General features: G+C 50.1%; 1 protein-coding gene and 1 long non-coding RNA gene across 2 annotated transcripts; one reads left to right on the forward strand and one right to left on the reverse strand.

The window, feature by feature from the left end:
- The first annotated feature begins 1,811 nt into the window (after positions 1-1,811).
- LOC144152049 (uncharacterized) lies at positions 1,812-8,472 on the forward strand. The gene is made up of 3 exons (XR_013319037.1): positions 1,812-2,101; positions 5,397-5,473; positions 7,115-8,472. It is a non-coding gene; the product is annotated as an uncharacterized LOC144152049 (long non-coding RNA).
- A 3,140-nt stretch (positions 8,473-11,612) lies between these two features.
- On the reverse strand, positions 11,613-14,410 carry LOC144153425 (uncharacterized). Its single transcript, XM_077685072.1, has 2 exons — positions 13,920-14,410; positions 11,613-12,391 (listed from the first exon to the last, which is right to left on the reverse strand). Exons 1-2 carry the CDS (start codon positions 14,408-14,410, stop codon positions 11,677-11,679), a joined length of 1,206 nt encoding a protein of 401 aa, XP_077541198.1. The 3' UTR covers positions 11,613-11,676.
- Positions 14,411-14,832: the final 422 nt, after the last annotated feature.

Genomic DNA, 14,832 nt, shown 5'->3' on the forward strand with positions numbered 1-14,832 from the left:
TACTCGGTGGAGCTCTGCTCTCGGCCCCGCGTGGTGGGGGCAGAAGCAGAGTAGGTGCTCGAGCGTCTCCAGTTCGGAACAGTCCGCACATGTAGCGGAGTCCTTGCGTTCGTGTCGGTGCAGACGCTCCTCCACATTGCAGCAGTTGAGCCGCATGCGGAGAAGCAGGCAGCGGGCGTCCCTGCTGATGCGTGCGGGCAACGGTCTGGGTGCCAGGCCGCTCACGACACTAGGGTCGGGGTGCATTGTCTTCACCATGCGGGCCAGGGCAGTGCGGGCGTCGCCGAACGCGGTGACGTCTTGGGAGACTGGGGTGCCCTCCTGGTGGGCCTCCCTGTCGCGGGCGTCGGCGTCTTCGTTGCCCCGGATGTGGCCCGGCAGCCAGTGGGGCCGCAGGTCGCAGCCTCGGGAGGCCACAGTGCGCAGCTTGGTTGCAAGGGAGCGCTCCGGGTAGCCGCTGCTGTTGGTGGGTTGATCGGCCGCGTGCAGCCGCAGCAGGGCAGTCCTGGAGTCCGTGAGGATGACCGCCCCGGGGTGGTTATGGGGCCCCCTCTCGAGGAGGAGGTCGGCGGCCAGGTGCAGCGCTGCCAGCTCCACCCGTGTTGAGGAAGTGGGGAAGGGCAGGCGGCAGCTCCCGCTGGCTCCGAGCTCAGGCACCACGCACGCTGCCGCCCCCTCGCACGTGCTGTGCTTGGCGGAGCCGTCCGTGAAGAGATGCAGGTAGCTGCTCAGCTCGTCCTGCAGCAGGGCGGCCGCCCCGTGGCGGATGGCCAGGGGTGGTGCGGTCCGCTTGTTGCAGATCCAGCGGAGGGTCGTGGTGACCTGCAGGGCCTCCCCGGTGTCTGGTGGTAGCGGCTCCAGACGGGGTCAGTTCGGAACCTCGATGCCCTCCTCGAAGAAAGTGAGCAGCGCTCCCATGTGCGAGTTGGGCCGGCTACGGAACCTCTGCAGGAGCGGAGTCCCGTCGCGTACGGTCAGCAGGCGCTGGATGTGCTGCAGCCCCGTCTGCAAGGCCGGCATCTCGATGGGCCAGGTGCCCGCCGCAGTGTAAGTGCCCGCCACCGGCGACGTGGAGGGGAGGCCCAGGCATAGGCGGATGGCGCGGCGTTGGTCGATCTCCAGCTCCTGCCAGCGTCGTGGTCCCAGGTAGGCGAGTGGAAGCGCGTACAGCACAGCTGCGGAGGCCATGCCGTGGAACACGCGATGCGCCACTTGGTGTGAGCAGCCATTTCCTCGTGACAGAAGCTGCCGCACCCCTTGAAGAACCCGTGCGCTGCGTGCCCTGAGGGCCTTGACAGCTGGCAGCCATGTGAGCCGGCAGTCAATGAGCAGCCCCAGGTACTTCACGGTCAGCCGCCAGGGAAGAGGCCGCCCGTCGAGTGTAATGGGCGGTGTTGCCCGTCGAGCCCTGCATCCTCCCGGGTGCAGCATAAGAGCCTGCGTTTTGGCCTCCGAAAGGTGCAGGCCACGGCTCTCGAGGAAGACTGCAACAGCGCCCAGAGCCTCCTGGAGGCACGCCTTGACTATGTGGCAGTCTTTGGTGGGGCCATGGGTCCACAGTGCCACGTCGTCAGCGTACACCGCCACCTCCACTGGGTGTCGCAAGCCTGGATGGATGCAGTCGGGGAGAGGAGCCACACTCTAAGAAAAAAGGTGGTCAAAAGAGAGTCCCCGGCGCCGCGACTACCTTTAACGCTTGGTGAGTCAGAACAGAGTCACCGATCAGAGTCATAATTTTGGCGACTCTCTTTCGACTCGGTACGGGGCGCAACTTGGCGGGAGAGGGGAACCTAGTCGAGGAGCATAGAAAACAAAAAAAAGAGATGCCGCTCTGATTGGTCGCCGCAGGTGTGACGTCAGGCGTTTCCCGCGAGCAGGCGAGCAGCCGGAGTGGAAGCTTTTGAACTGCCTGCGCGCTCCGCCGGCGAGGCGTTCTTTGTGTTGTGGCCGTTAGGGCGGTTTTCGTAACTACGTGGTTTCGCTGGTCAGTGTCGCGACAATTTTACAGTGCTTTTGCCGTGCTCCACGTGAGGACAGCGTCCATGATAAGGGAAGATATACGGACGGAGCTGCGGCAACACAGCAACTGCATCTGATAGAGGTAAGTGAAGTATTCACCGCGGCGAGAGATTTTCCCTCGTGAAAAAACTTCGTGCACTTTGCGAATAACGCTCAATTGTGTAAGATATGCTGCTTGAATACTATGCGGACAGTCGTGGCAGAAACGTCCAACCTCATTTCTGCGTGAGTGGCAGGTTTTTCGACGGCCTCAGTATGCGAATAGGGCAGCATGACCGTTGGCGCGAGCCGCCGCCGATGGCTCGCCGCCGACGAAACGGCGACCTTGAACACGATGGCCGCTCCACGGCCAAGGCGCAGTGAAAGTTTGTTTCACTTCCTCTGGCGCTTTTATTTGACCCTGAACACGGAATGCTGAGTGCGCTTTGATGAATTTGGCTCAGGCTGACAGAGGGGCGAAATGTCAACATGAAAAGAAACGAGTAGGTGCTCGACAGCGGCTTATTTCGGCGCCAAGCAGCAGTCACTTCGTACAAATGCGGGACGCGTATGTATTGGTAGAATATAATTTTGCGCGTACAGTCATGGGCAATTCAAATACGAACCGCGGTGCGCACAGCCGAAGATCCCGGTGCCGTCTCCTGGCAGCGGCCGAGGAAAACGCACGGACATGCGTTGTTGAGATATCGGGAGCGAGGCTGCGTGTCCCACTGCGATATGTTGCTGTCTGCTCGCTCGCATGTTTGCTTTGTCGCCATGCCGCAAGAGCGCTGACAACAATTGTTAGTGATCCGGCGCGAGATAGTATAAGGGTATCTACGGCCACTGTGTGCTCGGCTCACACGAGTGCCTGCTCCCCCTGTGTGCTGGCGTCACATTGCCGACATAGCTTTGCATGTAGGGTGCAGTAACTTGAGCAAATAACGATCGACACCTGCTTCGCACCCAAACCATGCTCAGTACTGCCCGCTCCGCAGATTTTACTAGCACTAATGGGCCTGCCCTCCTCCCCTCCCCATCCCTCACTCTCACTATAATGTTTGCGAAGGTAAACTAGTGTTAAATAAGTTCCCTTTGATAACGGTTGAAAGTGTATCAACTGTTCCATTTCAGTAGCCATCAACCAAAGCAAACGCCGGGTACCTCGAGGAAGCTTGATTTATTGAAGGGTTTAACGCACCGAAGCAACGCAGGCAATGAGGAACGCTGTAGTGGAGGGTTCCGGATTAATTTTGACCACCTGGGGATCCTTAACGTGCGCCGAAATCCCGCACACACGGACCTCGAGGAAGCTGGCGTAGCTTTGTGGTTAAATGGTACGGCGAGGCACAGTGAAATGCGGCTTTTATTTTTCAGCTTTTTCAGGTTATGATGTCTGAATACCGCGTGGGTAAGCTTACAGTGGCTGGTGCTAGAGGAATATAGGTGGTGCGCAGAACGCTTTTAATGCTACTTCTGTGACTGATTCTTGCGCAGAGACTGTGCTCGTTACTAGAGCATTTCTATGTTTTGCTCGCAAGCCTGGTCTCGCCTGCTCCAGCAACGCGTAGATGTTTTGTTTTTTGTATAAACATGAAATTGCGCACCATCCTGCTGCAGCTTGCACACCGTAAGCGTTTTGTTCATAGGCCGCCGGTCTAAAGGTATATTAGCATTGTGTGGGCTTTGGAGTGAACTATTATTATGCGTTAGGGTGGCGCGGGAGCGTTTTCAAGGCCACATTCGTGAGCAAAAAGCGGGGAATATCCTCCTTAACGAGCACACGTACGTGGAAATCTGGCACAAGGAAGCAGGCAAGGAAATTTGTGTGCACGCCATGTGTGCACTCAGCGTTATCTTGCACTAGATGACAATTCCTTTGTAGTACTATAGCTCTACACCGCCTTTGACTCGATTTATAATTGCCAACTTCACGGCGAAATGCAAATTCGGCCGCTTCGCGCTAGCTGAGCCGTCAAATAAACGTTTCTAGCGCTAGCCACCACACCCGCCGCGGTGGCTCAGTGGCTAAGGCGTTGCGCTGCTGAGCACGAGGTCGCGGGTTCGATTCCCGGCCGCGGCGGTTGCTTTTCTGATGGAGGCGAAAAGCAAAAACGCCCGTGTGTACGAGATTTCGGCGCACGATAAAGATCCCCAGGTGGTCAAAATTAATCCGGAGCCCTCCACTACGGCGCGCCTCATCGCCTGCGTTGCGTCGGCACGTTAAACCTTACAATCAATCAAGCGCTAGCCACCACAGCTACACTTCGGAAAAAAAGCCTAAAAAGCGCGAGCAGTACAAACTCAAAGAACGAAAAATTCCCCCGCATTTCCCCGAGGGGGAGAATGTGAAAGTGCGAATGCACGGTTGTCGGCCCGCTTGCGGCGCTTGCGCTCGGCCCCCGCAGCCCACCGCCTCGCCGCCTTCTCTTCCATCTCTTCCATCGGGTTTGTAGTATCACGTGTACACCATGGTTATCAAGCCGCTATAACGCCGCTGAGTCGCCAACGCACGCCGCTGACGACGTAGTTTGAATGCGTTAAAGATATAAGGCGCGTTACTGACAATATCAGCGTCGCGTCCGTAGCTTATTCGGTAGAGCGTCGGGCTGCGGCCCGCAAAGTCCTCGGATCGAAACCTGGCGCCGGACGCTGTTTCTTCTTTAAAGAGCGCTGCGGACGCCGCCGACGCCGCCGACGCCGGCGGTGGATGGTTTGGGGTCGCTTATAAAGTGTATTCACACTTAAAAAACCTGGTGGACAGCCCACGATCATATTTTTGCATGGGGGTGCAACAACTCGCCTTAGACGGCGCAGGTGCGTTACGATAGGAAGGGAGAGCGAGAAGGAGGTAAGGAGCCGCCAACTGATGATGAGCGGCCGAGATAAATGGGCCGGCGGTATTTCTTTTTCACCTTGAGGAGAGCCAACTTGGGGGGGGGGGGGGGGGGCGCATTCCTTGATTGTAGGGCTTTACGCGCCGACGCAACGCAGGCGATGAGGCGCGCCGTAGTGGAGGGCTCCGGATTAATTTTGATCACCTGGGGATCTTTAACGTGCGCCGAAATCTCGTACACACGGGCGTTTTTGCTTTTCCCCTCCATCAGAAAAGCGGCCGCCGCGGCCGGGAATCGAACCCGCGACCTCGTGCTCAGCAGCGCAACGCCTTAGCAACTGAGCCACCGCGGCGGGGGGGGGGGGGGCGCATTCCTGCGTCATTTGCCGTTCGATATAGCGGGTTTCGCTTGTATTTTTATTCGATATAGACGTAATTTTTGCTATATTTTTCACTGCAACTATACTGTTAGCGGAAGGAGTTCGACATACTGGATAAATCGATGAAAATGGTTTCCATCAGTTGGGTTCGGCTGTACAACTTTAGTTTGCTCTCTTTACAGATGCAAAAGGTGTCAGCGCTACCGTTTGGTTGCCCCATTTGGTGAAGGAAAGAGAGGATGACATCTTCACGATACTGGTGAGAACAGTGAGCTTAATTTGCGAATTAGATGGCAACATTGGCAAAAAAAATGGCTCTTGGCTTGAGTTGCCCTCGGCATTAAAAATATTAGGGTGTACCCAATATTAAACTAAAAGAAATGCTGTACATGTAAGAGAGAGCAACTGGGAAAAAATTGTTGCTCTTTAGAAAGGCTGGCTGACGTGTTTAGGCTTAACGTTTATGGTTACTTTGACCACCGGTAGCGAAATATCCCTGACCATGTACTTTTTTGCTTTCCTAAAGGTAAAGTGCACTCAAAATTTTGGTGTCTTGATAACCTCAATTTTGTAACTTACCATAAAGAGAAGCCTTAAGGGGAACTCCAGACCCTGGGAAGGAACCAGTGTGTTTAAGATATCAGCCAGCAAAATCAAGCTTTGGGAAGATCCACAGCGGGGTAGTTGCTAGTGCTTTTTAACATCTTGAAGTAGCACAGACTAGATACAGACATGATAAGTCGAAAATGAACAGACAACAGCGCTTTGTAAATGGTTCGGCGCAACATGGTATTTACTGTGTAACTTGTCCTCATGTAATTTGTGAGTGCGTGACCTAAGCACCTATTCTTGAAAAAAAAATTTACTTCCACAATATCTGCGCTCCAAAAACGTTTTGCTGTGTTAGCTGTGTGCCATGGGATAAAGCTGAACATAGCAAAAGTGCGAGAATGCCAATGCAATGGGTGAAGCAGGACATTTGCTAAATGGAACTGCCTGCTGTTATTCGTGAACAAAGAAGCAACGAATGTAGACGGAAGGGTCGGCGGTAGCTCAGCGTTTTTTCGGTCTCTTCGGTTATTTTGATCTTATCACCAAGCGTGAGTGGCATTTGAAGCATTTGTTTGTTGTGCTCATCCAGAAAAATAAAAATTGACCTTGTGGCTCTGAGCACCCTTCACCGATTGTGAACTAACAGAAAAACAGGCACGAGCGGCTGCTGTCGCGATTGCTTGAGATAATGCCTTGAGCATACTGGGGTAGTAAAGAAACGAGTAGAAAAAAAGTGGTGCCACAAAGAGACAAGCCGGGAGATAGCGCAATGTTAAAGTAAAGGCTGTGGCTAGCGTTCCGTCGAGACGGAACGATATACAAGTGCTAAAGTTCCGTCCAGACGGAACAGAGCGCTGTGAGTTATCCTTCCCAGACGGATTACAACTGAGAGCTTAGCGTTCCGTCCAGACGGAGCCGGCGTGAAATTTGTACAGTTCCGTCCAGGCGAAAGTAAAACCGGCTGATTAGACCCGACCTTGAGTATTCATATTTGGTGTAGGGGTTGCGCCTCGGAACCGCTATAAGGGTGTCAGGTTGCGAGTCATGCATCACATGAAGCTAGCTGCGTGTACTTGTGCGTTATACAACCGGCGTATTTAATGTGTAGGTTCTAAAGGCAGGTTGCTGCGACCCCAATGATTAATCATAAGAAGCGGGTCTTCGCATAACCGGGGGGTGTACTATAACTGAGCTTTCCCTGTAACTTATCATCGCAGGTATTTTAGTTTTCAGTCCACGTGGCATATAAAGACAGTCAGAGTAATAATTTATACATATTGATGGCTGTCCACATAAAGAACTTTTTTACAGCAGCTAAATTTCAGCATTATTTGTCTTTTTTTTACAGGACCCAGATACTGCATACTCGCGACCGACTCTGCTGTACACGGGGAGCAGCCCACTGTGGTCCGACTCAATTAAGGTGGTGTGCGAACATGTATCCGTTAACGTCTTTGACTTCACGTCAGGAATCGCTCTTGTATGTGCCATGTACTGGGCATACAACCTGCAGTACTTGAAGTCTGCAAAGCAGACCTTTACAGTTTTGGAGGAATTGATGGTGGTGCGAAAGGGCGCATGCTTGAGCACCTAAATGCCGGCGACAAAGGTAGTCACTACCTTGAGAGCTCGTGCAGGGACAGCCAGGGAATAAATACACTGTCCAGGGCCAGCAGATCAAGTGGTGGGTGTTGCAACATATAGCCTCCGAGTAAATTTCTGTGTTCTAAAATGAACAAAATATTCTCAGGAAAATTATAACAATCATCCATTAATAATTCTTTGACACCCTTTTTTTTAATGTTCATTTGCATTGCGTATGAGTGGTCAAAGTGGTCTTATCATAAAGGCGAACCTAGCTGTATGCATGAAATATGAATGTGTTCAATATTAAATTTTTATTAAGCAATAACACTCCCGAACTCTGTTTTGTGTATTTTATTGTCCTGTTTTCAATTTGCCAGTTGTATTGTTCTAGAATTTTTTCACTTCAGTTGTCTAAAATGACATTTTCAAATATTTGTATTTGTTATAATGTAATGTGGTTTTAAGAAAAATTGTGTTTTCATATTCACTTAACATTTTGTGAAGTTGTTGAGCCAGCAGCTGTTGGCTGATTACTGTTGTAGGGTTGTGTTTTGTATATGTGAGCTCAAGTGTTTCTTGTCCTGTTCAATGTTACAATTTGTTGTTTGAGACACGAATGTTGTCTAAGGTAATAATTTTGAATCTTGTATTTTTCACGTTTCTTCTAGTCATGTATATGTTGTCTAAGACAAACTCGTGATTTTTATTTCTTGTAGCATTTTTTTATAAATGTGGTTTTTAAAAAAATTGTGTTTTCATATTCACTTATCATTTTGTAAAGTTAGTGAGCAACCAGCTGATGGCTGATCACTGTTGTAGGGTTGTGTTTTGTATATGTGAACTCAGTGTTGCTTGTCCCGTTCAATGTAACAAGTTTTTGTTATGTGAGACACAAATTTTAAGGTGATAATTTTGAATCTTGTATTTCTCACGTTTCTTATAGTCCATTGTATGTTGTCTAAGACAAAAACTCGTGATTTTTATTTTGTGTCAATTTTTTTCTAGTCATTGAGCCAATGCATAATTTGAAACGGTTGTAGGCTTTATTTCAATAAAATGGTTGTTTTGGTACTTTGCATTGATGTTTCTTGCATGTATGCATGGCTGTCCTTATAGGGTCATAATAGTATCTGTATGGTATTTTTTTATCCTATCGACTCTGAAGCGATTCTGTTTGCTCGAGTCGGAAAATAATCGACTGGACTTTTCTTTTCAGATTTTCAGTGTCGGTGACGGTGCTGCAGAGTCCTGCATGCTCTATCTCAGGGGTCGCGGGATTCCCTTTCAGCAGGTCAGGGCGACTTGGCTGGGGTCATGTAGTAGCCAAAGTAGCCAAGCGGGCTCTCTATAGCCAAACGGAGAGTCTGTGTGACTACTTTTACTACTCGCAAAGTAGTCATGAAGACTCTCTTCGTTTGAAAATTAGGAGTCGAGGTGACTTCCCTTACAGAGTCCTGCATAGCCTTTTTTGACTCGGTCTAACAGAGTCACAAGACTCTTTTCCAAACAGAGTCAGGACGACTCTCATTGCTGGGCCACAAGGTAGTCAAGCAGACTCTTTTCGTTTACCATTTCGGAGTCACTGTGACTAATTTTCAGGAGTCCTGCAGACTCACTCTTGACTCTTCGTCACGACTCCCTCCCTAAGAGTCCCAGGACTCTGTTTGAAAGAGAGTCTGGTGACCCTCCCCATAAGAGTCCAAAGGTAGTCAATTCTGTAGCAAGCCAATGACTCTGTAAAATGAGTCACTACTGACTACCATTTTTCTTAGAGTGCAGCACCAAGTTGAAAAGTAACGGGCTCAGCACGCTTCCCTGGGGCACCCCGGAGCGGACGTCTCGAGGACTGCTGGTCGCCCGGCCGACCTTCCACCCGCAGGGTCTGGTTACACAGCAACGCCCGGATGTAGCCTCCTAGGCGCCCCACAATGCCCATGCCGTCCAGGGCCTCCAGGATGGCCCCGTGGGCAACCGTGTCGAATGCCGACCGCATGTCCAGCAGGAGCAGGAAGGCCACCTCCTTGTCGTGGCGGGCCTGTTCCAGCATGGAGATGACGTCCCCCAGGGAGTAAGCCGTGTAGCGGTGCCGCCTGAAGCCGCTTTGCTGCTCCCGGAAGACGCCGCTGTGGTCCGCAATCCACTCGAGACGGGCCAGGGCTGCACTCTCCATGACCTTCCCAGCAGCCGACGTCAGGGAAACGGGCCGGTAGGACTCTGGCTCCGTCGGGGACTTGCCGACCTTGAGAATTGGCGAGATGAGCCCTACGAGCCAGGGTGGCAGGAGGACACCAGTCTGCCAGACCCGAATGAACAGTCGCAGAAGCGGCTCTAACTTAGTCACGTCCAGGTTCCGCAGCATCTGGTACGTAACCCCGTCCATACCAGGAGCGCTCCGCCGTTGGGCCATCGATTCAGGGCGGCTTGCAGCTCACGGAGCGTGATGTCCGTGAGCGTGATGTCCGTGAGCGGAGCGTGAGCGTGATGACTTGAGACGGCAACGGTGGCGGGTGCACGTTCAGCGGCAGCGGCTCTCCGTTGTTTCCGCGCCAATTCGCGTTTCTGTGCGCGCCGACGCTCCTTCAATTCCCGCTGTTCTTCCTCCGAGAGAACAATACGCGCCTGTTCCATAGCGAGCTCAAATAGCAACTGCTGATAAGGGCGCTACCGCCGTTATCAGCCGATTGTGCAACTTGTGAAGAAGTCATCGGTGGCGGCGAGGTGTATAGAAGTTGTGAAAGAGGTGTCAGCAGTGGCGAGGAGGAGGTTAAGTGCGGTGACTAGTAAATCGTCGCCTACGGAAGAGAAATTCGGGATTCTATAGCTATACAAATCTCCGTTGTAAAAGTCGGAGGGGCATTTAGAGTATGGGGCAGCATTCAAAATTTTAGGGGTAAATAGGGTTAGCCAGAGCAATTATTGGAGCTCATCGTTAGCATAAATAAAAAAAAAATGTGCGTAGAGTGTAGTCGGAGAATGTCAGAAATAATTTCCAGTAGTGTATCTTGCGGTAGCGCAGCGAAAAACCACAGGAACTGTTTACACACGTGCCGCATTTTCCTCTACGGCGTACTTTACCGTATTTTGCGAGCTCGGCCTATTCGTGTGAAGCGAGAAAATAACCGCCGGGTATTGTTGTTGTTGTTGTTCCTTCAGTATATTGGCGCATACCCAATCAGGGGATCGGCCAAACATCAGCCGCTAATTCGAATGAGATTGCTGCCTAGGTGGATGATTCGAGGAATAGAAAATTTTGGAAGCTTTTTTCTTCTTGTGTTTGAGGAATCGAGATTGGAAATTAGTCAAAATTGAAACAAAATAAATAAAGAAAGAAAGAAAAAAAGAAAGAAGAAGAAGAAGAAGAAGAAGAAGCACCTTGTTAACTTGTGGAATACGGTAGGATGAATGTGATAACAGAAATCTGTAGTCCGCTGTGCAGTGTACAATCAAATGCTTATTAGCGCGCCCAGAAGCGCCCAGGTGGCATTAGTTCTGTCCCATGAAACGTTAATCACAATTGTAGTAATAATTATACCCTAATTATAGTAAAAATAACAATATTAGTATGTGTTTATTAGTCATTTTGATTATCAAGGATGTGCGAAAAAAAATACACTTTACATGGGAGAATTCCTACCTCGGCACGCCACTGGCGATTCCGTATGGTTGATGAATGAATTTCCCCAAAGCTTCAAGTTAGATACAAGCAGTTCACATCATTGAACCTCGCCAAAAGGCACATCTCGAGGAAAGAACCAAAACATGAATATCACAAACCTGCTCCCGCTTCCTTCAGAGTCCTTTCCGCCATGGGCCCATGGGCATGGGCCATGGGAGAAATTTATTTATCAATGTTTACACAATTTTCATGAAGCAGAGGCCGAACCCCGTTAAACGGATGCGATGACGTGATCTAGCCGATATAGATAAAAGCTCCCCGGCGTTCAAATCACCATCATCATCATTGTAAGAGGATGGTGCAGCAATTAAATCACAACTTCTGGCCATGGTCTTGCCATAAAAATAAATTCGAAGCTCTGTACCACATGTCATTCTAACAGCGAAAGTTTTTAACAATTCGTTGATTCTAGCGTTGCACAAAACTCAGTACTATTCAGTTTTAAAAAAAAGGAAATCATGAGACCAACAGGACTCGAACCTGTGCGTGGTAGGTCGACGGAGCAATAGTCAGTCGTCTTACCCACTGTGCTACGGCCTTTTTTTTTTTTTTTCTTTACTGCATGGAACACTACCCTTAATACAGCCTACAAAAGTTATGAGTCATCCAAGAAGATGCATATCACAGCAGCTAAAATTAGCCGTTCGTTAAAACTCTGGCAGGCAGACGCACGCGTCCAACAGATGCAGCCATTCTGGTGGGTCACTTTGCGCCGCATAAATGCTCCGCACCAACGCAGTTTGCTCCCGAAAAATGGACTTCGTTGGGCGAGGGGGTTCCGCGTGCCTGTCCGTCATGCGGCACTTCCACAAGCTATACAATCCGATCACAACAAATATATCATAGGGCACTCCAGTAACATCTCTAAAAGGCAAGAACCGAATTGTATAAGGGGTAATGTCTATGTCCTTTTTAAGAGTTCGTTGCAACACATCCCAGAAAAACACCGCATCCCGGCACAAAACAAAACAATGATCAATGGTTTCAGGTTGATTGCATAAACGGCAATTGTCAGACCAAGGAATAGACATTCCTTTCTCGCGCAACCATGTTTTCACTGGGAGTGTTGATGTATGCAGCTTAAAGAAAAACGTTTTTGCATTTGGAGGAAGACACATACGTGTGACCCGCTTCAAAACACTGTCCTTATGGTGGCCAATGTAAGGCTGGCGATAAACCGGCACTGGGAACAGACTCTCTAATAAAGTGTTCGTCAAAGCCTTCCTGGAAAGGGTAAACAGATATTGCAGGGAAAACCTCGCAGTAAGGAAATTGAAGGTGTCGACCACCTCCTTTAAAAACCCCCATGGCGGCTTCGTACTGACTTCACCAGTGGAGACAAGCAAAAACGGTAAATGAAAACTTATGCGCCTTTATGTGCTACGGCCTTTTTTCTCTTTATTGCATGAAAATTTTAGAAGAAAGAAAACTCAGACAAGACAATATAGACACTCACAGACAGCAAAGGGTAAGCACGTCAGTCTAACAAAGGTCGGCACCATTTCAAAACTCAAGCAAGCAAACGCACGCATCCAAAAGATGCAGCCACTCCGGTGAATCACTCTGCGTTGCACAGACGCTCCGTACTAACGCCGCCTGTTCCCGAAAAATGCACTTGGTCGGCCTAGTAGGTTCAGCATGCCAATCAGTCATGCGGCACTTCCACAAGCTAAACAAACCTAGGAGAACAAAAACGTCATATGGCACCCGATTAACATCCTCAAATGGCAAGAAGCGAATGGTGTAGGGGGTGATGTCAATGTCATTCTTTAGTGTCCGTTGCAAAATGTCCCAGAAAAACACCGCCTCACGGCACAGCACAAAACAATGGTCAATAGTCTCTGGTTGGTTGCACAAGCGGCAATTGCCTGACCAAGGGATCGGCATTCCTTTTTCGCGCAGCCATGTTTTAACTGGAAGCATTTGCGAATGGAGCTTAAAGAAAAATGTTTTGGCTTTTGGCGGCACGCACATCCGCGTGACATGGTCTAAAACATTCTTATGGTCCCGCAAGTATGGCTGGCGATAAAGAGGTACGGGTAATAGATTATGAATCAAAGTTTTCGTCATAGCCTTCCTTAAAAGTCTAAACAGGTACTCCAGAGAAAATCGCGCAGTATGGAAATGGAAAGTATCCACTACTTCTTCTAGAAAGCCCCATGGCGGCTTCCTGTTAACCTCACCCGTAAAAACAAGGAGAAAAGGTTAAGGGTAACTTATGAGGTGGTTGGTCAAGCGAACTATACACACTGTGTACAAATGTCGAAGTTTTTTTGGGTTATGACTTAGTTGATCTTGGTGGCTCAGCATGCCTATCACATAAGCGGCATCGCCACAGTCTGTACAAACCAATCAACACAAACATGTCATAAGGCGGCTCACCAGGATAGTCGAATGGCAAAAATCGTATAGAGGAAGGCGTAATATTCATGTCATTTCTGAGCGTTCGCTGTAAAATGTCCCAGAAAAAGACAGCATCTCTGCAGTCTACGAAACAGTGATCAATTGTCTCTGGTCGAGAACAAAGCCGGCAGCCTGTCGACCAAGCTATAAACAGACCTCGGTCTTTCATCCAAGTTTTAACAGGGAGCGTGCCAGTGTGTAATTTAAAGAAAATGTTTTAACACCTGGCGGAACACACATTTTACACACTCTATTGAGGACATCCTGGTACGGACACTGGAGGTACGGGACACGACATAAAGGTATGGGAAAAGGCCCAGAAACCAGCGCATCAGAAATAGACTCGCGCGAAGCAGTAAATATGTACTCAAGGCTAAACCGAGCCTGCAAGAAGCGAAACGCGTCAACCCCTTCTTCGAGGAAACCTCGCGGGCTTCGGGCTGCTTCCACCGACAGCGAAGACACCACAATATCAGGGGAAAAATGCACAAGACGTATTTGCAGTACAGCTTTCAAAAAAAGATGTTGAACATCTCGAAAGTAGAATAAACGAGAAAGAAGATGACAAAGAAACAGATGAACAACCCCAAGTCCCCCTCGCACAACCGGAAGAAAAAGGTTATCGCGACGCATTGACTCACTACGCGAACACCAAACGAAGGTTGCAAAAATCCGGTGAAAAGCCTGCATCCTGAGTCGCGAGCAATGTAACACTTGTAGGACATAAAGAAGTCGGGTCACGAGAAACGTGTTACCCGCCCGAGCACGAGAAAAGATGGACAGCAGCCGTCTCCGCCAGTCATTCGCTTGGCGCTGTACCTTCACCGCCTGCTCCGACCAATGCGAGTCAGTATTGCGAAAATGCGAGAGGAGTACTCCTAAATACTTTAGGTCACTATTCCAATTGATTCCGGCGAAACAATCGGGTGTGGAGGCGTTGGTCTGCCTGTGCGACACCACGGAAGGCCGGGAGAGCATCCTGCAAGAGCTGGGCACCCACTGCCGCAAAATAGTGGAGGAGGCCGCCAAGCGGGCTCCGGTGGCCGTGCGTTCTCACCTTCACGAGTACATGGTCAAGAACTCGGACCTTGTCGGGGCGCTGCCCCAGCACACGGGCATCGCGTGCGCCATCGAGAGCATTATGGACTTCGCGTGCCTCAACGCCTCCTCTCTGCCCATGTCCGAATCGTTGCTCGACCGGAGACCACGCTGCACGAAGAAATATTACTCCGAGTTTGTCTCTTCCTTGTAGATCAGGTGCCGGTACTCGGGTAAGGTGGTGGGACTGCTCATGAGTTCGAAGAACGTGGAGCGCACGGCGCCGCACGCGGAGGGAACTCGCGGTCAAACTTCTGGCCCAGTTGAAGACAAGCTGCAAGAGTTGCAGCAAGAGGCTGCAC

This window comes from Haemaphysalis longicornis, unplaced genomic scaffold (assembly GCF_048455015.1).
Source record: "Haemaphysalis longicornis isolate Haplotype H1 unplaced genomic scaffold, Haemaphysalis longicornis Haplotype H1 scaffold_9, whole genome shotgun sequence".
Lineage (NCBI taxonomy): Eukaryota > Metazoa > Arthropoda > Arachnida > Ixodida > Ixodidae > Haemaphysalis > Haemaphysalis longicornis.

Excerpts from the sequence above, each read along its gene's own strand:
- LOC144153425 (XM_077685072.1), bottom strand. The coding sequence starts at position 14,410 with ATGCTCTCCCGGCCTTCCGTGGTGTCGCACAGGCAGACCAACGCCTCC. Across the intron at positions 12,392-13,919 it reads GTACTGCAAATACGTCTTGT|TTTTCATTTACCGTTTTTGC; the intron begins GCATTTTTCCCC and ends AAGGCGCATAAG.